The sequence below is a fragment of the Sapajus apella genome, unplaced genomic scaffold, assembly GCF_009761245.1.
Source record: "Sapajus apella isolate SASKATOON/1434 unplaced genomic scaffold, GSC_monkey_1.0 scaffold45, whole genome shotgun sequence".
In the NCBI taxonomy this organism is placed as follows: Eukaryota; Metazoa; Chordata; class Mammalia; order Primates; family Cebidae; genus Sapajus; species Sapajus apella.
Window position 1 is genome coordinate 19159048 of NW_022436985.1, and position 27201 is coordinate 19186248.

Consider the following 27201-nt stretch of genomic DNA (forward strand, 5'->3'; position numbering starts at 1 on the left):
TTCTTTCTTTCTTTCTTTCTTTCTTTCTTTTCTTTCTTCTTCTTTCTCTCTCTCTCCCTCCCTCCCTTCCTTCCTTCCTTCCTTCATTCCTTCCTTCCTTCCTTCCCTCCTTCCTTCCTTCCTTTCTTTCTCTCTCTCTCTCGTTCTCTCTCTCTCTTTCTTTCTTTCTTTCCTCTCTCTCTTTCTTTCTTTTCTTCTTTCCTTTCTCTCTCTCTCTCTCTCTCTCTTTCTTCCTTCTCATTTCACTCTTCTTGCCCAGGCTGGAGTGCACTGGCAGGATCTCAGCTCACTGCAACCTCCACCTCTCAGTTTCAAGTGATACTCCTGCCTCAGCCTCCCAAGTAGCTGGAATTACAGGTGTGTGCCACCACGCCCAGCTATTTTTTTATATTTAGTAGAAATAGAGTTTAACCGTGTTGGTCAGGCTGGTCTTGAACTCCTGACCTCAGGTGATCCACCCGCCTTGGCCTCCTAAAAGTGCTGGGATTACACGGGTGAGCCACCATGCCTGGCCTCTCACATGAATTTCAAACCCATATACAAAACCAGTTTTTTGTAAGTGAAAGGTAACATCAGGCCAGAGCTGATGCTGGCCTGCCTGAGAATGACCTCAAGGTCACTCTTTTACCTTGGTGACTACAGTATTAAGATAAACGTGGAAAGTTGTGTCTAATGAATTTCCCAACCCAGGACGATACCTGGGTCGGGAAGCTGTGAATTGGCTTGCAGGCCTAGAGCACACATGACTAGAGAGGTATAAAAGAGCACCTGAAACTCAACACTCAACTTCTTTGTGTCAAGGTGACCCTCACAGACCTCATCTACTGCTTCCGTGGCAGTGGTGCCTAACTTATATCAATGATGAGGCAAAAGCTTCTGCGTACTTGGTTAGCTGCTGGGCCTCCCAATGAAGGTTGCTGCCCTTCTGTGTCTTTCGTTTTGTATTCTTGTACATACTTAAGTAAATACTGAATCAGATTAAAATGAATTTGTGCTCTGTGGGGCTGAGTGCCAACTTGGACCTATCATAGCATCCGTGTCAGTACAGTACCAGCCACCTCAACTGCACAAGTACCTCAGACTCAGCATGTTCTGGGTGGAATGTATTCCATTTCCTTTCTGACTTGTCTTGCTTTCTATGCTCCTCGTCCACAACTATGGATATAGTCATCCAGGCAAAAATCCCAGGAATCATCTCAGATTCCTTTCCTTATCTTATTCCCTATATTATAGCAAGTATCTACATCTCTTAAATTTGTCATCTCCTCTGCATGCCCTCTGCCACTGTGCCTTTATTATATTTTACCTGGATAACCTAAATCATCTCCTAACGTGACCCCCATATAATTCTTCCTGTATTCTACTGCCTAAGTAAATGTTTTAAAATACAGTCTGATCATGTCATCTCCTTGGCCAAAATTCTAACGGCTCTTTGTAATCTTCAGGATGAAGTTTAAGCCCCTTAGCTCATATATCAGCTCGTTATGATCTCTCCTGCCTTATGTCTCTGTTCTTATCTTCTACCCCCTCTCTGCATCGTTATAACCTACGCACTTGGACTAGAAATATACCAAACTACCTGCAGTTATGTGTAGCTTGTATGCCTGGCAGTTCTCATCTTTTTTTTTTTTTTTTGAGACGGAGTTCGCTCTTGTTACCCAGGCTGGAGTGCAATGGCGCGATCTCGGCTCACCGCAACCTCCGCCTCCTGGGTTCAAGCAATTCTCCTGCCTCAGCCTCCTGAGTAGCTGGGACTACAGGCGTGCGCCACCACATCCAGCTAATTTTTGTATTTTTAGTAGAGACGCGGTTTCACCATGTTGACCAGGATGGTCTCGATCTCTTGACCTCATGATCCACCCGTCTCGGCCTCCCAAAGTGCTGGGATTACAAGCGTGAGCCACCGTGCCCGGCCTTCATCTCTTATTCTTAAACATGCTCAAGATCAGTAACTAAACCAAGATGCCCCGGGTTCAGAGACTGGGTCTGATATATCCCTAATGTAGACGTCATTATGACACCTAGTTCTGGACTCAGAATGTATCAGAAGTGGTGCTCACAAACAATAACCTCCTTCTTAAAGAAGGCCTATAGGCCAAAGTGCAAATTCATGAAGAAACATAATGTTAAATAAGAGGCGACAGAATTTAAAGACTATAAATTCATTCAGTTTGGCACTAATCTCACGGAACAGTCTACTTCACAATAGATGTAAATAGGGCAATCAGGCTGGGTGCAGTGGATCACATCTATAATCCCAGCACTTTGGGAGGACAAGGCAGAAGGACTGCTTGAGTTCGGGAGTCCGGACTAGCCTGGGCAACATAGCAAGACCCTATCACTACAAAAAATTTAAAAATTAGCTGCACAATGTGATGAGCACCTGTAGTCCTAGCAACACCAGAGGCTGAGGCCGTAGGGTCCCTTGAGCTCAGGAGTCTGAGGCTGCGGTAGGCTATAATCATAACACCGCACTGAAGCCTAGGTGACAGAGCAAGACCCTCTCTCTTAAAAAAAAAATAGGGCAGTCAAGAGATAAATGAAGAAATAACCTACATTGAAAAATGCAAAAAATGAAACTCAAACAGGCAGAAATAAGATAATATTATATTGATATAAAGTTCTAATATAGTATATCTTATGGAATTTGACAAACTGATTTTAAAATTCATAGAGGAGGGCAAAGAGCCAAGAAAAACCTTGCCCAGTAGAAATTTAGTGTTATTATAAAATCCTAATAATTGTGACAATGTGGTGTTAGGAAAGGCAAATAGATAAATGAAGCATAACAGAAGAGAAAAATAGGAAAACATAAAACAGAGGTGACATTACATACAAATCAGTGTGGAAAGAATGAGCTCTTCAATACACTGTTCTGGGAAAATTAAACATCCACATGAAATAGAATAAAATGAGACACCTTTAAATACCATCCATGAACATTAATTCCATATAAACATCATAATGTGAAAAATAAAATTTCAAAACTTTGAAGAAAAAATGTAGGAGAATATCTATCTTTATGACTTCATTATAGAAAAGATTCAATAAGCATAAATCCTGGACAAAAATATTGGTAAACTTGATTTCACTAAAATTTAAAACTTCTATGCAATAAAAATTACTGTAACCTATTGTGTTAGTCCATTTTCATGCTGCTGATAAAGACATACCCTAGAGTGGGCAATTTATGAAGGAAAGAGTTTTAATGGAGAACGCACAGTTCCACATGGCCAGGGAAGCCTCACAATCATGGCAGAAGGGAAGGAGGAGCAAGTCACATCTTATGTGGATGGTGGCAGGCAAGGAGAGAGCTTGTGCAAGGAAACTCCACTTTATAAAGCAATTAGATCTTGTGATACTTATTCACTATCATGAGAACAGCACAGGAAAGAACTGTCCCCATAATTCAATCATCTCCCACCAGGTCCCTCCCATAACACGTGGGAATTATGGGAGCTACAAGATGAGATTTGGGTGGGGACACAGAGCCCAACCATGTCACCAATGTTAAAAGAAAACCACACATTTATAGGAAATATTTTCACAGTTTGTAATCTTTTTTACAAAGTTTGTATTGAGAAATTTAAAAAAAGCTCTTGCCAATCATAAAGAAGACAAACCAACTGAAAAAAATAGATAAAATATATTTTATATTTTATTGATGCATGAAAGTGGAAGCAGATATACAAATAAGGATGTCTAACTGCATTAGTCATCGGAGTAAAGAGAAGAAATAAACACACATGCAGAATAAGATACCATTTAGACCTGCTTAATTAGAAAAATGGAATAGTCTTACTGTAGCAAGTATTGGGGGGAATATGGAGCAAAAGAAAGTCTTGTACAATGCTGGAGGAAATGCTAATTTCTACATTCATTTTAGAGAGCAGTACGGCAAAATTTCCAATTAATTTGAAGATAAGCATCCCTGTCAACGTGGAAATTCCTGTTCCTGTCCTATTCTAGAGAAATGCTAGCAAATATGCACAATGAGACATCAGAGGAATATTCATTGTAGCATTTTTATATTGCATTATAAAAGAATTGTAGGCAACTTAAATGTCCCATCAATAATCCCATCTTCTGATATAGTGATATAATAGACTATCATGCAGTTAAAATTAATGCACTAGAGCTAAACATATCAACATGGATAAATCTCAAAAATATAATGTTAAGGGATAAAAAATGTTGCAGAAGAATGTATACAGTATGATTTCATTTTATACTGTTTGAAACCATGCAAAACAATACGTACATATATATGTAGTTATGATATTAAAAGTTTCATGGGAATGAACTCTAATTTGGGATGATGTTTATCTCTAGGAAAAGGGGCAAGAGTGAAATCCAGGAAGAACTGACAAGACTGTACTGGGGTTTTTTTGTTGTTGTTTTTTGTTTCGTTTTGTTTTTGAGATAGACTGTCACTCTGTCATCCCAGCTGGAATGCAGTGGCACAATCACAGTTCACTGCAGGCTCAACTTCCCTGGCTCAAAGGATTCCCCTACCTCAGCCTCCCAATATGTGGGATCACAAGCCCAAGCCACTACACCCAGCTAATTTTTAAATTTTTTTGTAGTGAAGGGGCCTCCTTATATTGCCCAGGCTGGTGTTGAACTCCTGGATTCTAGTGATTCTCCTGCCTCACCCTCCCAAAGTGCTGGGATTACAGGCATGAGCCAACATGCCCGGCCAAGGGGGCCATATTTGTAATGATTTATGATGATGGTGATTATTGTTGTTGGTAGCAGTGGTGGTGGTGGTTAGATAGGACTAATACAGGGTGGGCACAGGAGAGTAGAAAATTCCAGGCCACAGTTTTGCATGACTAGAAAAAGGAAACTGTTGAAATAGCTACAGAGGCTAGGGACTGACATGACCCTGAAAACCCACAATGTGGATAAAGCTGGCTAAGACCTACTGGATCCAACACGGCACTAGATTTGACTTAGGTTTCTCCTAGGATTTCATAATATACTAATTAACATACTCAATCACACACCCACCAGTGGCAGGGCAGTTCCTGGAACACCGACATTTGGTGTAAAAAAGAGTGGCACCGCAGTTCTGAGAAATCTTCATCTTTTTCCAGGAATCTTCATGACTATTCCACCCCCTGGTTAAAGAAACCCATAAAGGCAACAGCCCCAAACCCGCTTATGCACAACTCTCTCTTGAGTACACTCACACTCCCCTTTCTTGAGTGTCTACTTTTCACTTTGCAATAAATCTCTGTACTTTCACTATTTTCTGACCCATCCTTGACTTTTTTTCTCTAGATGATGTCAAGAGCCTGGATACCAGCCAGGGTCGAGATCCCACTGGCATTTGGGGACCTCCCCTAAACCATCAATATCATTAAGTAAATATGATAAATGTTAAGATTTAATAAAACTGGGTTCTCTGTATATTTCCTCATTGTTTCACAATTTTAGAAAATCCCTGACAATTTATCAAATTGAGTAAGCCAACCCAAGCAAACTGAACTTTTAGATTGTAACTTGCCTGATTTGCTTCAACATTAAGAAAGGAATTGTAAAATATCACTCACCAATTCCTCTGATTGCCTTCCGAATAGCTTCAGCATCCACAGATGCACTAAAGCCTGGATAATCTCTTATTGTTCCTTGGTGTCCAACCTAGGAGGAAATATTTAAAAGTCCCAGTGGTTCAAAATTACATCTTTCTTGTATTACATATGCATATTCCTTCATGAATATGAGAAGCATATGACAAACCCATAATTTGCACACCTTCCTACCACTTCAGGAGTGCCTCTGAAACTGCCTTTGCAAAATTATGACAGTAAGAGAAATCTGACATGGTTGACTCCATCTTGCTTCCAGCCTCACAGGCTGGCTGTTTTTCGCTCATTCCTGGGTGAGGGCTGAACTAACTTCGGGAGGAATTTAGTTTATAGTTTAAATGATACTAGCTCTTCCAAAAAGCTAAACTACCCCTGTAAAATTAATGAAAGTCTGCCAAGTTAGGAGGATGAGAGGGGACTGAATTTTAGTCATAGTTAAATAATTACCAGCCATTATTCTGGAGGTCACAATATTTGCAACCTCCCCAATTACTCCTGCAGATAACATCACTGTTATAGAACCTACAATTGGCCTTTTGAGATGTCTTTTCATGCTTTTGCATTTCTGACTACTGGACAGCCCCACCCAGACCAGCAACTCCTTTGGTGGCCCCCACTTAGACGTAGATTCAGCCTACAAGGACTGTTTTCCACACTCCTATGATTGCATCCCAATCATAGGAGCATGCCCTCTTCCCATGCCAATCAGCATGCCCTCTTCCCTAGCCCCCTGTCCACCCTTTTATCCTTGTAAAACCCCTAACTTCTGAGCCTTCAGGGAGATTGACTTGAGTAATAACTCGGTCTCCCACATGGTGTGACCAGCCTGGCATCAATTAAACTCTTTCTTTACTGCAATGCCACAGTCTCAGTGGACTGATTTTGTCTGTGCAATGAGCAGGAAGAACCCATCTGGCAATTACAGTTCAAGCGATGGTCTACCCCCAAGACATGTAGGCAATATGATATCTACCCCATGTCTCAGGAGTCCTCTTTTTCTCTTGCGTAACAAATTACAAATATAAAACACTGGTTTTCTCGAGCAGTAAGTTGTGTTAATCTTGGTGATGCTGAAAAAAATTTATTTTAAAGTGGCATCTGCAGGGGAGCAACAAGAAAGCTGAAATTTTCTAAATCTCCTTGTTTTCCAATTGATAATTCAAAGCTCTTCATGGCATCTCACACAGAAATAACTGTGGTTTACAGACTTCAAGATGTTTTAATTAATGTTGACCATTGTCCTTGGGGAACCCCACACTAAATGATCCATAAATGAAAACCCCCTTAGGACTGTCTGTTATTAAGCTTTGTTTAATGAATGTGCAATTGTGGCTGATAAATTCCCTTCTAAAAGCTCTGCTGACATCATAGATCTTCAGGAATTGCATGGAAGTAAAAAGATGCCACACTACGAATTTTAAGCATGTAAATTATAGGCATGTCAGTAAGCTGGGAAAGGCCATAGTACAGAAAAAAAATATTGCTTACGAGACTAAAGAAGGACAGCCACAAAGATGTTGGGAAAAATCAAAGTAAATGCAGATTTATATGGTAGTTCCTAACTTCTTGAATAAAAATCTGTCTTTGCAGTAATAATGTTTTCTTTTTAAACAGCATTTTTCTATTCTGTTACTGAATAATATTGGCTCTGTTGTCTTGTATTAATAAGGCTTTATTTCGGCTCTCTTGAAGTGTTGAATATTTTCATGAAAGGACATTATCTGTCACATTAAAGTGAATGAAAAATTATTGTTCTGGCACAGTAAAAATGATAGTCTGCTAATTCAATAGATTAGATTGAATAATTCATTCCAATACACTCAAACACTGTTTAATCTTATAGCATCCAAAATAAGAACTTTAGAACGTAGACAATAATTACAACAAATTAGAAACTAGTTGTGAATGTTCTTGACCTGAAGATACCTGTAAGAACTGTCACTTTAGTCTGGGCATGGTGGCTCACTCCTGTATTCCCAGGACTTCTGGGGGCCAAGGATGGAGGATCGCTTGAGCTCAGGACTTCAAGGCCAGCCTGGGAAACACAGTGAGATCCCCATCTCTACAAAATATTAAAAATTTAGCCAGGTATGGGGGTATGCAGGTGTGGTCCCAGCTACTTGGGAGGCTGAGGTGGACCACTTGAGACCAGAAGGTCAAGGCTGAAGTGAGCTGTGATTGTGTCACTGCACTATAGTCTGGGTGACAGAGTGAGACCCTCTCTCTCTCAAAAAAAGAAAGAAATTAGTCACTTTAATGTAATCTTTGATGAATTCTCTTTCCCCAAGGCTTACTAAATATTTTATGATTCACAGAGCCAACTGGCTTCATTTCGCTTCTATCCACCTAGGAACTTTTGTGTTGATCTTATCTGTTTGCCTTCCAGTGTCTGGCATTTTTAAAGAACTACCCCAATGTTAGAGTGTTTGAGAGCTTCAGGCCCAGCACTGTTCTAGGCACTTTACATATGTTAATTATAATCTGCATAACAGCCCCAAGTGAGAGTGAGCAATTTCGCATAAACAGCGCCCAGATTTAAGAAGACCAGAGAATTTGACTGAGTCTACATAGCTAGTTGCAGGCAGAGTTTGAATTTAAAAGCAAACTGGAGAATTCCAGACCATTCCTGGTGTTTCATGAAATGTAGTCTCTGTACCACCTGGGGTGATACTTTAAATGTATATGACCAGGACCCACCATCTAGATACTGAATCATATTTTTTAGAGATGGGGTGCTAAACTCTATATGTTTAAGAAGGTCCCAGGTGATTCTGTGCCATGCGGATATTGACATGGCTGATTCTAAATATAAAAAAACAAAACTGTGGTCAGATCCCAGTTGTTCATGAATTATGAAAACTCAGGGTTTGCACTCTAGCTGTGATTTTTCACTGCCCTCTACCACCTACACATCAAAATATGCTAAAATGACAATGCACAGAATTAGAGAAGGAGGAAATTCCTGATTTATCATACAATTTAGTACCTAGTAAGAATTAAATGAGGGAAGAACAACTTGATTAATTACAATGGGGGAATTAACATACACACAGCCCAGACTGAAAAAGGGCATGAGAATTCTGAAGTGGAATTTTAGTGAAATATTTAAAACTGCTTCTGTCATTTAAATGAACGGCATTATTCATTTGATAGACTTGGTTGCCCAAATCATTCAGAAATATTACATGACTTTCACAAAATCATATAATAAAAGATTAATGAAATCTTCTGAAACTAACACATGAACAAAGTACTTTACAAACATTTAACCCTTACAAGGGGACTTCATGAGGTGAATTTGATTATTTCTTATTGAAAATGGAAGAAATCTAGTCTCGGAGAGATTATTTGCTGTTACTGGCTTAAAAGAGCTCTGCTAGTAAGGACAGCCCCAGGACTCAAACCCATCTTTTTATGACTAATGCCCCCTGCTCTAGACCACATCACAGTGCCTCAGGGGACTTCATCTCAGTGGTTCTCAAAGTGTGGTTCCTGAAACAGCAGCATCAGGAATGTGACAGCATCACCTGGGAATGTGACAGAAATGCAAATTCTCAGGTCCAACCTGTGTTCCTGAACCAGCAACTGCAGTGCTAGGATGCAGAATCTGCGGTTTAACAAACCTTCCAGGTGATTCTAGTGTACAATAAAGTTTAAGAACCACTGCTTTATTTTCTTCTTAGCTGCCTAGAAAACAAAGCAAAAATGAGCAAACAAGCCATGAATTCTTTTATGGGTGTAGAAGATGAAGAATTTAATGATGAGCTCATTGTTTCAGGAATGTCGGCATTTTTACAGCCAAACAAGGCTGTTTCCATTGCCTGCTTCATTGCAAGCTTAATTTCTTGACACTTATATTACTAATAAATAGTTTGCTGAGTTTATTTCCAGTAACCCTAGCGTCCTATCGTAGTGCTAAGTGTAGAACATCACCTGAATACTCGGCAAAGTGTATTTTTTTTAAAAAATTGCCTTTGATCAGATTTCCATCTACATCATTTCAACATTTAGTTGCTTTCCTTTTCTGAAACTTGACCTTCAGATGCCTCAAAAAGAAAAATGCTGCTGAAGCCAGTTGGAAAATAAATTAAAGCAAAGAATGTCTAAATAAAGGGGGAAATAACAGGAGCTCTTTATACTAAGAACAATTGCTGCTAATCACTGTGTGCCAAGTACTGTGCTAAGCATGTTTCCTGCATTAGCTTATTCAGTCCTGCAATAAACTTATAAAGTAGATACAATAAATCCTTTTCACAGATGATAAAACTGATGCTTAAATAACTTGTGTAAGTTGCCACAGCCAGTAAGTGGTCTGTCCCGACAGTCTTTACTCCTAAACTAGACTAGGCTGCATCTCAGTTAAACCATCTTTTCAAGCCAATATAATCTCCCTTGATCTTCTAAAATCATCCTTTGGAGGTCTGCCTTAGCACATGATACATGGCCAAGCTGGGCCTGGGGAGCTGTTTGCTATCACCCCTGGGAGAGGCCAGTCTGTTTTTGACTCACAAAAGCCAGTTGTACCTATTTCTTCATGCAAAGTGTACTGGGTTTGCAAGAAGTTCATTTATATTCAGAAGGATGAGTGGAAGAGAAAAACAGGTGTCAGCCCTCTTGATATGAAACATATTTAAAGCCAAATGCTACAGAGCAAGAATAGCAGCTGCGGCAGGGACATTTTGAAGACGCAGTGAAGCCAGATCACTCAGCACTTCAGAAAGCCCTGGAAAGGCCACATCCAAAAATTGAGGCTTCAAATCAAAGCCTCAGAGAAAACTCCAGGACACAGAAGCTTTCAAAGAGCCAGAGAGAAAGGACGGCTCTCAGCTTAATGTCAAGATGCTGTGTTGGGTCCTGAAGCTCTATGATACAAAGAAAAATGGGGTAGATTACAAAAAATAAAGCAATCAAATTCGGAAACTGTAAGACTTCCCGTTCAATTTTTCAAGCAAAAAACATTTTTCAAAACCGAAGAAAGTTTACTGTAAAAGGCCCTGAAATAAAATGCAGTCAAGTGAGGCAGGTGTTATGGGCTGAATTGTGTCCCCTCAAAAAAATAGGTGAAAGTCCTAACCCACAGTATCACAGAATGTGACCTTACCTGGGGACCAAGTTATTGCACATGTAATTAATTAAGATGAGGTCATATTGGCAGTCCCCCACTCCATTATGACTGGCGTCCTTATAAGACAGCCATGTAAAGGCAGAGATATGCAGAAAGAATGTGATGTGATGATGAAGGCAGAGACTGGAGTTATGTAGCTGCCTGTATATGAGACTAGAATGTGCCTCTTCAAAATACGAAGGATCATTGAAGACAAGAAGAAACAGATATTCAAGAAATTTCTTTCCTCCATTTGCCTAAAAGCAGGACAAAGATTTATGAAAAAAAAAAAATGGTATTCTGCCTTCCTGTCTATCAGGGAGAACAAAGGTTAAAGACTGAAGACAGTTTGAGACCCTTGTCAGCCTGACAAAGGTGTTAGAAGAATTTATATTAGCAAGCTGTATTAACTAACATTTATCTGCAAGTTATTTGCCCTTCTTCACTGCTCCACCTGCAAGTTGCTGCCCACAGAGATTTGAAGGTCCTTTTCTATTGTCTTGTTACTAAAAATTTACTGTTCTTTGTTGAAGATGCTATATAAACTGAAATTCAAAGCCACCTCTGTGAAAAGTACTCATTCTCTGGATCTTCATGTGGATTTAAAATACGCTTGTTAATAAACTTGTTTGGTTTTCTCTTGTTAATCTGTCTTTTGTAACAAGGGTCCTTTCCAACTAAGAACCTATGGGAGTTACTGTTACTCCCCTGTGCCAGTAAACTGCTAGAAACCAGGAAGAGGCTAAGAAGGACTCCCCTGCAGGTTTCAGAAGGAGGATGGCCCTGCCCATACCTTGATGTTAGAACTTCTAGCCTCTTTCCGATCGATGTGGTGACGTCACGAAAAAAAAAAAAAAAAAAAGAACTTCTAGCCTCTAGAACTCTGAGACAATACATTTCTGTTGTTCGAAGCAGCAGCTTGTGGTACTTTATGACAGCAGCCCTAGGAAACTAATACAGCAGGTAAAGGCCAGGGAAAAATACTGGTAGCCAACCAGTTCCCACAGGGCAAATCCTAGGGGCCTCCCCTAAGATTTGAGAAGTCCCACTGCCTGGCCATGATCACTGCCTATGGAAGATGATGCACAAACAGGAGGCTCCCACCACCACCTCAGGCTTGCTGTATAGCCCACAGGGCAGCAGGAGGAGCAGGCGGTGCTGAATGTCCACAGCAGGAAGGACTGGCAGCCGCTGGGATGCCTGGGAGATGCCAGGCTGACATCATGGCTTTGTTTGTAATGTGTCCAAAGGTCTGAAGAAAACGTTTATATTTGTTCTTATGCTCACTCAAAGGAAAAATATTCATGCTTTTCAGCTTTTCTTTTAAAAAATGCTTTTTAAACATTTAAGGGGTACAAGTACAGATTTCTGACATGCAGATGTGCATAGTGGTGAAGCCTGGGCTTTTGATAGTATAGCCGTCACCGGAATAGTGAGCACTGTGCTCAGCAGGCAATTTTCAATCCTTAGCCCCTCCCGCCCTCCCACCTTTTGAAGCCTTCAATGTCTATTATTCTACTCTCTTTGCCAATGTGTATCCATTGTTTAGCTCCCACTTATAAGTGAGAACATGTGGTATTTGACTTTCTGCTTCTGAGTCATTTCACTCAGGATAATGGCCTCCAGTTCCATTCATGTTCCTGCAAAAGACATTATTTCATTCCTTTTTATGGCTGAGTAGTATTCTGTGGTATATATATACACACACAGACCACATTTTCTTAATTCAATACTCTGTTGATAAACTTTAAGTTGATTCCATATTTTTGCTATTGTGAATAGTTCAGCTTTTCTTTTTTAAACACAGTTATTTCATCAGGGGCAGTGTCAGAGCCAGAGGACTGGAATGTGAGAACAGAGGAGGGTGTGGGCGGGAGTAGAAATATGAATGTGATTCAGAAATTAGGGAAGACAGGGACAAACAAGCCATTATGCCCTATTTTCGGTGAAACATGAATTATAACAAGAAGCCTCGACCCCTCGGAGCGTGTGTCATTCATTCATGGCTAGCCTCCTGGGCCCTGCCTCCTGTTGGCTCCTGTGCCTCACCTCCTAGTTTTCTTCCGGCCTCTCCAGGATGCACTCACCTTTGTCTGACCTCTATAAAGTAGGCACTTCTAAAGTGGAAACTGGCTCTCTCTTTTCTTTCCCTCTAATCCTGCTGTGGGTTATTTCTTTTTTATTTTATTTTATTTTTTTTGAGACAGAGTTTCACTCATGTTACCCAGGCTGGAGTGCAATGGCGCGATCTCGGCTCACCGCAACCTCCGCCTCCTGGGTTCAGGCAATTCTCCTGCCTCAGCCTCCTGAGTTGCTGGGATTACAGGCACGTGCCACCATGCCCAGCTAATTTTTTGTATTTTTAGTAGAGACGGGGTTTCACCATGTTGACCAGAATGGTCTCGATCTCTTGACCTCGTGATCCACCCGCCTCAGCCTCCCAAAGTGCTGGGATTACAGGCTTGAGCCACCGCGCCAGGCCGGGTTATTTCTTTTACTCTCCCTTCTGTATATAGACAAATCCCACATTATAAGCTCTAGCCCAGACTTCAGTTTTGGGCACTGGTCTTATATATTCAATGTCTCCTCCTTGTATTTGTTCTGATAGCTCTTATATCAACTCATTGTTTTCTCCCAAGTTATTTTTTGCCCCATCTGATACTTACATAGTATTTACTTGTATTTTACATATACCTGATAATTTAATCCTCAAAACCACCCTATGAGGTAGGTACAATTATTACCCTGATTTTATAGAGGAGAAAAAAGAGGTCCAGAGAGGTTAAGGCACTAGCCACGGTCACATAGCCAGTTTGTGGCACAGCCAGGATTTGAACCTAGGCAATCTGGCTCCAGTTTCTGTGCTCATCCTTGATTTGCTGGGCTTCCTCAATCTTCCCCATCCCTGTAAAAGGACTGACCATCAGCCACCAGAAACTGGAGAGTCCCCTTTGATTCCTTCACCTGCCTTTCCTTCTGAATTCCATCCATCACTAAAGCCTGCTGAGACTATTTTAAGAAGACAATCTCATGTGCACTCCTCTCCAGCGTTTTTGCTCCTGTTCTTGTCCAAGTCACCATCATCACTCTCCTGGACTTGAACATTTGGGTAGCATCCCTCTCTTCTTCCTACTGCCCATCTCCAGCCATTTCCCACATAGCAGCCAAGGGATCTGTTAAAGATCTAAGTCATGCCAAGCACAGTGGCTAGCTCCTGTAACCTCTGCACTTTGGGAGGCCAAGGCAGATGGATCACCTGAGGTCAGGAGTTCAAGACCAGCCTGGCCAATATGGTGAAACTCCATCTCTACTAAAAAATACAAAAAATTAGCCAGGTGTGAAGGCAGGTGCCTGTAATCCCAGCTACTTGGGAGGCTGAGGCAGGAGAATTGCTTGAACTCAGGAGGTGGAGGTTGTAGTGACCTGAGATTGCACCACTGCATTGCAGCCTGGGCAACAGAGTAAGACTCCACCTCAAAAAAAAAAAAAAAAGATCTAAGTCAGATCTTGTCACTCCCCTATTCACACCGAATAGAGCTCAAGCTCCTTACACTGGTCCATAGGGCCCTGCATGGTTTGGCTCAACCTTCTTCATGGCTCTTATCTGGAGCCACTCTCTCCAGATGAGAGGTGGAGTCCCCACCATACTTCTGTTCTTTGAAAGTCACGCTGGCATAGAATGAACACTTTCCCACCTTAATGCCTTGGTTTATGCTATTCTCTCTACCTGGAATGGTTTTTTTTTTTTTTTTTTTTTTTAACCTTCAGGCCTCTCCTTAAAGACCATCTTCTCTAACAGGCCTTCTTTGGCTCTTGATCTGAGTAGGTATTCTACTGTTACTCTCCATCTCAGCAACCTCCCAATTTTCAGGGCACTCAGCACTGAGTAATACCTCTCACTGTTTACATCTGCCTCTAAAATGAAGTTCCAGAAGTCAGAGACATTTGTTTTACTCACTCCTATTTATCCAGCTGGGAGCCCAGTGCTCGGTCCCCAGATAGGGGCTTAATGCGTAACTGTGAATTAGTTTGCTAAGTAAGAATGTGAAAGCAAGACAATGACATCTCACAGTGTGGAATTTCTCCAAGCTCTACACTAGATAGTTGGCTGCCTGATGAGTTGCTTCCTTCAAATGTCAATAGTCTAGAAATCAAAGTACCCATTGAATCCCGGGAGATTCGGGAGGTACTTCAGAAGCTGGGTGTTCTCTAGTACACCAGAGACATGAAATGCATGGCTGTGTCTGGTGATTCTATTATATCCTCCTTCCTGTCTCTCCAGGTGCTCAGGGTTTCTCTGACAAAGGTAGCACACCCAACAATGTGGATTGAGTTTGAAACACTGGGCCTCCCCAAAATCCTTATCAACACAAACTTCTTTCTCAGAATACTTTTTATGTATTTGTTTGAAGCAAATTATAATTTATATTCATCTTCTTTTGAGCCATTTAGCACTAGTATTTATAGATTATATTTTTGTTCCACGATCAAAGCAAAGTGTTTACACTTAATTAAGAGTTCTTGACCAAATTCTCCTCTTGGCCAAGGGTCACAAAGAGTGAAGGCTAATGTGGCTATTCTGGCCACATACTCAGCTCTGTGCATGTCTAACTTCTGGGGGAGACACCTCTGTCTAAGGGTCCTGCAATCTAACAGGAATATATAGAGAATTTATATCTTCCTGGATATATAGAGAAATACAGGGAATTTGGCTCACTGAAGTGCAGAATCCACATCTTCTGAAATGGCCCTTGGCTGGAGAACGGTGGCTGGCTGGCTTAGCATTCCAGGCTGATATAACAAAATATCACAAACCGGGTGTCTTATAAATAACAAATATTTATTTCTCACAGTTCTGGAGGCTAAAAATCCAAGATCAAGGTGCCAGCAGATTTGGCGTCTAGTGAAGGCTCACTTTATGGTTCATATACAGCCTCCTCTCGCTGTGTTCTCACATGGCAGAAGACATGACCAAGCTCCCTCAGACTTATTTTAAAAGAGCAATAATCCCCACCTAACCTAATCACCCCCAAAGATCCCATCTCCCAACACGATCATCCTGAAGGTTATCAGGATTTCAACCTATGAATAAGGGGCATGGTGGTGGGGGTGGGGAAGCAACACAGACATTTAGACAATAGCACTGGCTTTGCAGTATTTGGGGACACTTACTCTATCCACCTCACTTCTATGAGGATGAGAAACTGGTGAGGGACTGCGATCAGGGACGACTCCTGTTTGTAACATTCTGGGAAGAATATTTCTTACATAAATGGCCAAGGTCAATGATGTCTACCAGACGTGATGGCAAATGCATTATTTTATGGGTTATTTATGACTTTTTTGGGGGAAGTGATAATCCTAACAAGTTGCTGCAGATTTAAGAATGCTTCCTAATGTAAAGTAAACCTAGAGATTGGAAACTTCTTGAACAGTCCATGTGAAGACTTTTCGGAACTCTCTGTGGTCCTTGGAGGATAAGAAAGTATCATAAAAAAGAATTGTAATACCTCCCCCAATTCCCTTGTAATCTTGTATCCCTGTATTGCTTGGTGGGAATCTTCCTGCTGCATTCAAATGCATCTTGCCCATTCACCTCAGAGCTTACACCTGCCGTTCCCTCTGCCTGGCTGCTCTTTCCCAGGTTATTCTCTCAGCTCACTGTCTCATGCCACGTTGACTTCTCCTCATGTATCTGAGCAGAAAATCGCATTCCCCATCATTCTTATTATCCACTTTGCTTTTCCCGAGAGCACTTAAAACTGTCTTTTTATACTGTACATTTATTTCTTCATTTATTGTCTGTCTTCTCCAGTACAATGCTTTTTTATTTCTCTTTCTCTGCTCTGCTGCCAAAGCCAATATCTGGCATATAAAAGATATTTAGTAAATATTAGTTGAGCGAATAAATGAATAAAAAATGTTTTCTTATTCTACATCTTGTTCAATAATTCTCAAATGCGACTGTCAGACTTTTCAGAGCTCCGTGCCACATATAAAAAATCCTACAAATGTTATTCTCACCTTTCTTAAACCCTGCTCACATGGTGCTGTCACTACTCTTACTTAAACATGGCTCCAGAACCTATGTGAGGTACTGAATCAAACACAAATAGTTACAAATGAAAGGAGCAAAGACCTGATAATGAAGGGATAGACTTGAGAAATTTCTCCCCTTTTGACTTATTCTCTTTTAATTCATGTGAGACCTGTGTATTCATTTTATTGCTCAGCACTCTGTATACCTCTTTTTCTTTCTAACTGCTTTACATCCACCAAAACAACAGACGTTCAAGAGAACAAATCATACCTTCTCCACTTTACATTCCTTGCTCTTTGATCTAAAACCTTTTCTTTCCCTTGTTACCTCTGACTTACCAGGCTTTTTTAATGGCTAAATATTACCTTTGCATTCTATAGTTTTATCATGACTAAATATAAAAGAGAGGCCCTCCCTTCTTCACAGCTGGGCTAAGATTGGGGAGTGGCAAAGAACAGCTCTTTCATGTTCATTCCACTCGTTCCTAGGAAGCCTCTCTCTTCTCACTCAGATAATGTGGTATTGCTTTCCAGTCTTCGTCCCAAAACAAATCTTGAATGTTTTGATTTGAAATCCAGGTCTAACTTGTTTTAAATCAATTTCCTGCAAAAGACCATTTGTATACTTGTCTGAGTGCCAATATTTACCTAAAGCAGCTTTAGGGAACATGGTTTAAAACACACAGCAGACTTGAACAGCACCTAACCAGGAAAGATACCTATTCTTCTTGGGATATGAAAAGTCTCTTTCAATGAAAATAATCACCAACCTTGATCTTCCATTCCTGGATGTGGCAGACAGGAGGGAGACCAGAGGAGTTCAGCATATCCACATGCATGAACACAAATTTCTCCTCACACATGTTTTAAATTTGCATGGCAAACAAGAGCAACCACACCAGGAAAGGAAGGTCTAGTGGGATGTCCATGTCAAAGCAAGAAATATGAGACTGGACAGGACGCTCACAAACTCTTGGAACCCAGGAACAACAGCATCCAAATGCCCAGGGCAGGTGTCTTCCATGGGACAGAATTTGAAAGTCATTATCTTCCCAAAATTCTCTCTCATGTTAGCACATTGCACCTTTCCTAAGAGCCCTATCACTACTGCCATTCCTCTGGGTTAACAGTAGAAATGAGACCACTGTGTCCACATGTATCAAACTGCACCAATCTTGTTCCCTGCAGAGAGGAAGGGTTGAGTAGGGAAGGGAGGCTGTGCCTTCTAACTCTCACCGTGAACACATGATCATGGATCAGCTTTTCCTATCTGCAAGTGTGCATCTTGGCAGCCTTCCCAAACATTTCCACCACCGCAGATCGCTTTTTCAATATTTCCTATATGGATCCCATGTTTTTGAATGACTGTATCTTGCCAATTTATATTTATTATCAAAAATTAATTCATTTTCCCATATATGAAAAATACAGCTAACAATCAGAGCTTCTGATCAGCATAAGAGAGCCAGTGCCATTGGTATTAATATAACTTTATTTTTAATATAACTTTCATCAAAAATAAAAGAATATATCTTAGAAACTGTGTGTCTTAATGTGAGTTATATATGTGTAGCATAATTAGGAATGTATCTGGTCTTTGTACTCATTGTTGGCACAAAGCTTCAAAAACCCTTGGAATTTCCTGAGTGATGGGAGTGACTTTGTGATGCAATTGCGGTGACTCATGGCAGGCCCTTAGATAGCTTTAGAATGATGGCTGGTCTCCGGAAAGATCAGCCCTTTGATCACAGGGTTGCAACTCTGGGTCAGCCAGACCTCTGAGGAGTAAAGAGGGGCTGGAGATTGAGTTCAATCATGTAACAAATAATTTAATCAATCAATGGTGCCTACATAATGGAATTCCAATTACAATTCTGGACACTGAGGCTTAGAGGAGCTTCCTGGTTGTTGAACACACTGACACGAAGGGAAGGTGAGGTGCCCTGACTCTATAGGGAGACGGCATGGAGGCTCTGGGTCCAGGACCCTTCTAGAGCTTCTATTCTTCATAATAAACTTCTAATCATAAGGATAACACTTTCCGTGAGTTCTGTGAGTTGTTCTAGGGAATGCTTTAACTTCAGAGCGTCAAAGAAAACCCCAAATTTATAGCCAGTTGGCCAGAAGTGCAGGTGATTCCTGAGACTTGCAACTGACATCTGAAGTGAGGGCAGTTTTTTGAAGACTGAGCCCTTAAAACTGTAGAATCTGACGCTAACGCTGAATAGTGTCAGAAATGTATTCCAGTAGGCCCACTTGTAGTGAGAAGTTGAAAGGAAGTATTTTATGTCTTTAGAAATATATATGTGTTTAAAATATTATGAAATATTGAAAATAAGAGTGGTCAGGAAGAATCTGTTTGGGGATAAACCATCTCTTTTAGATGGCTGAAAGAATCATTCCAATGGAGAGAGGGGGCTATTGATGTGTAGTAAAATCGGGCCCAGAAAATAGGCAGAATCCCTGTACAAAAACAGTTGCAGTGATATTATTTAGCAAGAAATATGTTTTAGAATAAAATTAACATATTGAAATCATGCTGATTAAAACTAACATTTATTGTGTGATCACTCCATGCTACGCACTGCTAATACATTTTACATGAACTGGCTTAATGCTTGCAAACCCTAGATGACATAGGTACTATTACTATGCATATTTTATAGATGAGGAAACTGAGGTAGAGAAAGACTATGAAATTTGCTCAAGACCCTACCTTTTCAACAATTAGGGAGTTCCAAAAGGGAGAGTTGGGATTGTGGTTAGACTGTCTTCATTCTGCTCCCAGCAGAGCCTGTCGCACTAGGTATTTGCTGCTTTAATTATTTAACTGTTTTGGGTGAACTTCAAAACAAAGTTTGTAGGCATTGAATTTAGGTAATATATTTTTATAAAACTTCTTTTATCCTTTGGTTGCAGAGTGGCTTTACATTCCCTTTCCTCATTTTGTAAGTTAGAGTTTGGAGTGGTGCAAGGAGAATGTATATTAAGTTAGGATGTTAATAACAGTTCATGGCGATTACAACAATTGTGAGTTAATTTAGAAAAATTCTAGCATCACTGGGTGTGGTGGCTCATACCTGTAATCTCAGCACTTTCAAAGGGCAAGGTGGATGGATCAGTTGAGCTCAGGAGTTCGAGGCTAGCTTGGGCAACATAGTGAGTCCCCATCTCTATAAAAAATTTTAAAATTAGCTGGGCATGGTGGGGCATGCCTGTGCTCCCAGCTAGTCAGGAGACTGAGGCAGGAGTATCGCTTGAGCCCAGGAGGTTGAGGCTGCAACAAGCCATGATTGTACCACTGCACTCCAGTCTGAATAACAGAGTGAAGCTCTGTCAAAAAAAAAAAAAAGAAAGATAAAGAAAGAAAGAAAGAAAGGAAGGAAGGAAGGGAGGGAGGGAAAGAAAAATTCTAGTATCATAATAACAATTCTAATTTGATAGTTCAAACAAATAGGAATTACATTTATTATTATTCTGTAAATGTAAGTTAGAAATTGATTAAGGAGGAAAGAACTCCGAATATTTACATAGGAAAGCCAGTGTTGTACAACAGAAGGTATACAATGAAAAAATACTGATGTGGTAGTTTAATAAAAAGCCATGTTATAAGATATTCTAATTTGTGGGCTTCCTAAGTGCTTGCTATGGACCTATAGGCAACATATGACAAGGGACCCCAAGTCCAAGGAGTACAGACCAATAAGGTATCAGGTCCTTATTGGTATAAGGTATAAGTGATAGAACATATGTCTGAACAGAGATATTAAAAATCTGCAAACAAACGAAATGCTAATGCAACATAGATTGTTTATTCATCGGAAACAATGGTAGGGTTGCAACACCCCTAGATAGAATATAAATGACCTAAGAAACCAGCCATTCTTTCATCTTCAATAGTAATGCACTGAAATTGCAACCAATGACTTCTCCCTTGATCATACCACTGTAATAAGCTAATCATACACATAACCATGTCTACAGTTTCGTAGAAATGCAAGGACTTGATTGCTTATTTATGTTTGAGTGTGTATGTTATTTTGTGTGGGGGAGAGAACAAAAGAACACATAAAACTTTGTGATAAGAATATTTACAATTGGAAATCTGAGGGGTTTTACCATCTTAACCGTTTCTAAGTATACAATTCAGTTGTGGTTAGAATATTCACATTGTTTTGAAACAGATCTTCGGAAATTTTCATCTTTCAGAACTGAAACTCTATACACATTAAACAACAACTCCTCTTTTTTTCTTTCCTTATTCAGTCCTAACCACCAGTCAGCATTCTGTTCCTATGAATTTGACTGCTTTGGATACTTCATATAAATGAAATCATACAGTATTTTGTCTCTTTGGGGCTGGCTTATTTCACTTAACATCATGGGCTCAAGACTCATCCATATGTGACAGGGTTTTCTTCCTGTCACACAGCATGTGTTTTTAAAGACTGAATAATATTCCATTGTGTGTATGTACCATATTTTGTTTCTTCATTCTTCTGTCAATGGAAAGTGGGGCTGCTTCCACCTCTTAGCTATTGTGAAAAGTACTGCAGTGAACATGGGTGTACAGATATCTTTCCTCAAGACCCTGTTTTCATTTCCTTTGGATATATGCCGAGAAGTGGGATTGCTGGAGCATGTGGTAGTTCTAGTTTTAATTTTTTGGAGAACTGCTATCTTGCTTTCCATAGTGGTTCTGAGTTGTTCTTAATCTTTACTCTCTGAGATCTCACTCATAAATATTAGTTCTTTAATTGAAGGAGAGGAGGAAAATAGGAAAAAAGGCAAAACAAAAACCCAGGAACAGTAGGATCACTTCTCTGGCTAGGGCCTTATTCTCCATGTGAGTGTCTGCCCTCCAGGCTTAGGTTAGCCTTCCCTTTCTGGCCCCTCCCCGCCTCTCTTTCCTGCCATCTGATGCCAAATGCTATCATCCCTGATGAAGCCATACTCCTAGCCCCCGTGGTAGACAGAACAACAGCCTCCTAAAACGTCGACACTATAATCCTTGGAAATTGTCAACATATTATGATAAATGATGAAAAGGACTTTGCAAACATAATTAAGTTTCCAGACCTTAAAATACAGGGATTAGCCCATGTTATCCAGGTGGTCCCAATTTAATCACATGCGCCCTTAAAAGCAGAGAAATGTCTTCAGCTGGAGGAATAAGAGAAAGGCAGAATAGAGATGCTCCAGGAAGAAAAGCCAAAACAATTCCATGCATAAGAAAGATTTGATGGACCACTGCTGGTTCTGAGACGTAGGGGCCACATACAAGGACAGGCAGAGGCCTCCAGGAGCCGAAGACAGCCTCTGCCAGCAGCCAGCAAGGACTAAGAACCCAATTCTACAACTACAAGGAACTAAATTCTGCCAACAACCTAAACCGGCTTGGAAGAGGATTCTTCCCAAAGTCTCCAGAAAGGCATGCAGTCCAAACAACGCCTTTGTTTTAGTGCTGTGAGACCCACTTTAGACTTCTAACATACGGAACTGTAAGATAATAAATGGGTGTGGTCTTAAATTGCTAAATTTGTGGTAATTTGTTATAGCTGCAATAGGAAAAGAATACACCCTTGATCACACTCACATGGGTCTCTCCTAGCCCTTCAGAAACGTGCCATGACTTTGAAGGTGTCAGCGGGAGAGCCTGCCCAACTAATTCCATGTCAATTTACTCATGGGCAAGGGCCAGAGGGAGGTTTTTTTTTTCTTTTTTAACACCAGCATTTTGGAGAGATGCTTTTTTCATCTGACTCTGAGATGTCCATAAAAGTAGCAGGGATTTCAGATGAAAGATGAAAGATTAGCCTCCTAGCCAGTGGGAAGGGAGTAATCTGAGCCAAACAAAGCCTTCCAACAGCACACCTTCCATCCATACTGCCCAAGCCAAGGGATGGTCACATCCCTGCACAGGCTTTTCTTTAAATTTGACCTGTCCCTTACTTATAAAATATAATGTATGCTCATGATTAAAAAAAAAAAATCAAACAGTACAAAAGGTGATACATTGAAGAGCTCCCTTTCTCATAATTCCACCTTTCCACAAAGTTTTCATGTAATGGTCTTTCTGTATATTTTTTTCTTTTCTTTGTTCTTTCTAGTAAACAGAATCCCTCTGTACATATTATTCTGTAAGTTGATTTTTTTAATTGATTAATATATCTTTGGACTTTTTTAAAATGTCAGTTCACATACAGCTGATCCACTTTTTTCCTTTTTTTTTTTTTTTTTTGAGATGAAGTTTCGTGCTTGTTGCCCAGGCTGGAGTGCAGTGGTGTGATCTCAGCCCACTGCAATGTTTGCCTCCCATGTTCAGGTGATTTTCCTGCCTCAGCCTCCTGAGTAGCTGGGATTACAGGCACCTACCACCATGCCCAGCTAATTTTCTGTATGTTTAGTAAAGATGGGGTTTTGTCATATTGAGCAAACTGGTCTCCAACTCCTAATCTCAGGTGATCCACCCACCTCAGCCTCCCATAATGCTGGGATTACAGGTGTGAGCCACTGAGCCCAGCCCCATTCTTTTTAACCATCACATAAAAATGCCTATAAGTTATAAATGAGTAATTTACTTATTCCTACCCTATGGATGGGCATTTATGCTGTCTGCATGTTTTTATTAACATAAACGAATATCCTTGGGCCCCTGTTTTTTCAGTTTTATGCAAGTTTATCTATAAGATACATATCCACAAATGGAATTATTGGGTTTAAAGGACATGTGCATTTAAGCACTGAGGATATTGCCAAAATTCCATCCAGAAGTGTACCAAATTTACTCTCTTGTAAACAGACAATGAAAGTATCACCTTGCCCACATCTTCTGCAACATTCCTTTTTTTTTTAACCTTCACCAATTTCTTAGGTAGAAAATAGTTTCTCATCATATTTACATTTCTTCAATTCTGAGTGAGGTGCAGGATTTTTTTTTTTTTCCAATAAATAGGGTCTCATTCTGTCACCCAAACTGCAGTACAGTGGCATGAACAAGGCTCACTGCAGCCTCCACTTCTTGGGCTTAAGCGATCCTCCCACCTGAACTTCCCAAGTAGCTAGGACCGCCCCACCATGTTCAACTAATTTTTGAAGGTTTTGCTTTGTTTTAGAGAATGGTTCTTGCCATGTTACCCATGCTGGTCTCGAACTTCCAGGCTCAAGTGATCCTCCTGCCTTGGCCTCCCAAAATGCTGCGATTACAGTGTGAGCCACCATGTTTGACCTTGTAGTACCTTCTGATGTTTATTGGACATTTAGAATCCTTTTTATGTCCTATTTATGTCCCTTGCAACTTTTTCCATCAAGCTGATTTCTTAAATTGATTTATTCAATTTATTTGTATGGTAGGAAGTAAGGCTTTTGTCTAATGTGCTGTAAATATTTTTCCCCTGTGAGTTGTCTTCTGCCTCTACTAATGGTATTGTTGGCTGTCATAATTATAAATTTGTATGTAGTTAAAATAGATCAATATTTTTCTTTTAGGCCTTTGGTTCTGTGTTACAGTTGTAAGTGCCTTCCCCACTCCAAGATAATTTTTCAATCCATTCACATTTCTTTTTCTTTTTTTTTGAAATGGAGTTTCACTCTGTCACCCAGGCTGAAGTGCAGTGGTGCAATCTCAATCTCACTGCAACCTCCACCTCCCAGGTTCAAGTGATTCTCCTGCCTCAGCCTCCTGAATAACTGGGATTACAGGCGTGTGCCACCACACCTGACTATTTTTGTTTGTTTGTTTTGTTTCGTTTTTGAGACGGAGTCTCTCCCTGTTGCCCAGGCTGCAATGCAATGGCACGATCTTGGCTCATTGCAACCTCCGCCTTCTGGGTTCAAGGGATTCTTAAGAAGCTGGGATTACAGGCGTACGCCACCATGCCCAGATAATTTTTTGTATCTTTAGTAGAGATGGGGTTTTTCCATGTTGGCCAGGCTGGTTTTGAGCTCCTGACCTCATGATTCACCTGCCTTGGTCTCCCAAAGTGCTCGGATTACAAGCATGAGCCACCACGCCTGGCCATATTTTTGTATTTTTGGTAGAGAAGAGGTTTCACCATGTTGGCCAGGCTGGTCTCGAACTCCTGACCTCAGGTTATCCACCCACCTCGGCCTCTCAAAGTGCTAGGATTACAGGCATGAGTCACCACACCCGGCCCATTCATATTTCATCTTCTTCATTTCTGTATTTTATACACGTAGAATTTATTTTATTGTAAGGCAGAAAAAGGAATACAGATTTATTTTTTCCCTCAAACATCTAGAAGTTTTTCTAACATGTATTGAATAATTCATCTCTTCTCCAATATGTCATCTTTATCAAATAATAAATTCCCAAATTATATACTACATTTATTATCTGTTTTTGACCTTTCTGTTTTGGTGTCATCATAAATTATTTTAACTATGTAACTTTATAATGCACTTAAAAATATTTTATTATTTTTAACATCCTCTGGCTTTTCTGGCATGTTAATTTTGTCAGATAAACTTATAAACTTTCACAAAATTTTTCTTGCTATCTTGACTTTCTGTGTTTTGGTTTGACTCATATATGTTACTATGTTGTGAAGGCTTAATTTTTACTTACCCACATAGATGCCATGGTATCCCACCTTTGCCTTGAGCTGAGATCACACTAATCTATTAAAAGAAAAAAATTAGTAAATGGTATCAATATGTGATTCAGAGCACAATAACCTCAGTCCAACCCTTAATCTTGAATCCAGAAAACAGAAGTCAACCGTCACAGAAAAACTTTCTCTTCCCAGGAAGAGGATGTATCTGACATTGGGTATCCCATTTGCTAAATAAACATTTACTGAGTATCTACCATATACAAGGGACCATGCTAGACCTGCGAGGACTTCAAGATAAGAGAGAGAAAAAAATCTTTGTGCTTAAATGATGCTAACAAATATGCTTGCTGAAAAGCCAATTTTTGACTTATTTAAAGTCTAGCAGAACCATGCTGATTACTGTCAGGCTACCACAAGGATCAATAACAACATAAACATAGGACTTTGCTCCTTCTCGCCAAACCAGCACAAATTTTTGCTGCCTTCAGTTGGATTCCTTGTGCCTGATTGTGAAACCTCCATGTACATTTTACAAGGCTCCAAGCCTATAGTCTGTTACAAAGACATGTCTGCTCTTTGAGGAGGTGGTCCAGTCCTTGGTAGGGTGCAGAGGTGAAAGGGACAGTTCTTTGATTGGGGAGCCAGACACACTTTTCTTACATAGATAGTATTCAAACATGTTGGCATATCTCCAGTGTTGATTTAGAAATGCAAGTTGTTCCCACCCTTCCTGGGAACAAAATATTCTAAAAATTCCCTGATACCCCCAGAGCAAAGTTCAATGGGAAATTACGCTATCAGGCTCTGGAAATATTTAGCCCTGGTTTTTTCAGGCTCTCTGTGGCCTAGGGCAGTCCGCTCTCTAGTTAGAGTCTAACACTGCATCTCTATAAAAAACACTGCATCTCTTTGACTTATGAGGGGTTACAGCCAGATAAACTATTATGAAGTCTAAAAATCAGAAGTCAAACCACCCTATACAATGGAAACAAATTATTATTAGTTCCAGTTTTGCCTCTTAAAGCTAAACACAATTTCTTTGTGGCTCAATTTCCTCCCCTGTAAAAAGTGAAGAAGGAGGTGCTGCTAGCATTGAATGAATTCAATTTCACAAGGCTGCGGATTCTTCTTATCTGTGTTCACTGGGGCACAGTAGATATTAAAAAAAAAACAAAAAAAACGTATTGAATGAATGAATGATTTAATACAAGCCTCAAAATCATCCAGTGAGTTAGGTATTGCATCTCCATTTTGCGTATGAAGAAGCTGGGGCCAGAGAGGGATGGCAATGTCCCATAGTCACACAGCTAGTGAGTGGTCCCCTATGGTATCAAGGCAGCTAGACTCTAAAGGTATGAATCTAACCCCCATGCTTCTGCCTTACCCCACTGTCTGGCCCACCCCTGACTAAACTGACACTCGATATGCATTGATCCAGTAGAATTTGAAAATTATTTAGAATTATTACTAATCTGTCATTTAACTTTTAAGAAGTACAGAATTACTCCACAGTGAAGGCCAAATGACTTACACAGAACTTCAACATACCCTTTCCTGAAAGGGATTGCATCATTTCCTTTTACTTCCTCCTCTACAGTTATGTCTAAACAGGTTTCTCTACACAACCACAGTTCTGGGAACAAGATTCTGGTCTTCTTTACATTTAAAAATTTCCTTTCTGGTCAGTCTGAAGTTTTCTGACTTCGTGAAAAACAAAAGTGATATCTTCATGGAATAACGTATTAATTGGTTACATTTTAAAATATGATGTTGATGAATACAGTAAACGTATTTCTCCTGGAGGGGAGAATCTTGCTGTCAGTGCTGAACACAAATCCTTGGAAAGAATTCGGCCCTGGCTGTGCAATTTCTTACCAGCAGCCAGAAG

The 27201-nt window shown here is 40.3% G+C and overlaps 1 protein-coding gene across 1 annotated transcript in view; it reads right to left on the minus strand.

Annotated features, from left to right (window-relative positions):
* Positions 1–27201, minus strand: part of ANXA3 (annexin A3) — a 60172-nt gene that overhangs the window by 31995 nt on the left and 976 nt on the right. The window contains exons 2-3 of the mRNA XM_032239831.1: positions 25325–25377; positions 5559–5646 (exon numbers count right to left, since the gene is read on the minus strand). Coding sequence (XP_032095722.1) covers positions 5559–5646; positions 25325–25339 — 103 coding nt within the window. The 5' untranslated portion in view covers positions 25340–25377. The remainder of the gene's footprint in view (positions 1–5558; positions 5647–25324; positions 25378–27201) is intronic.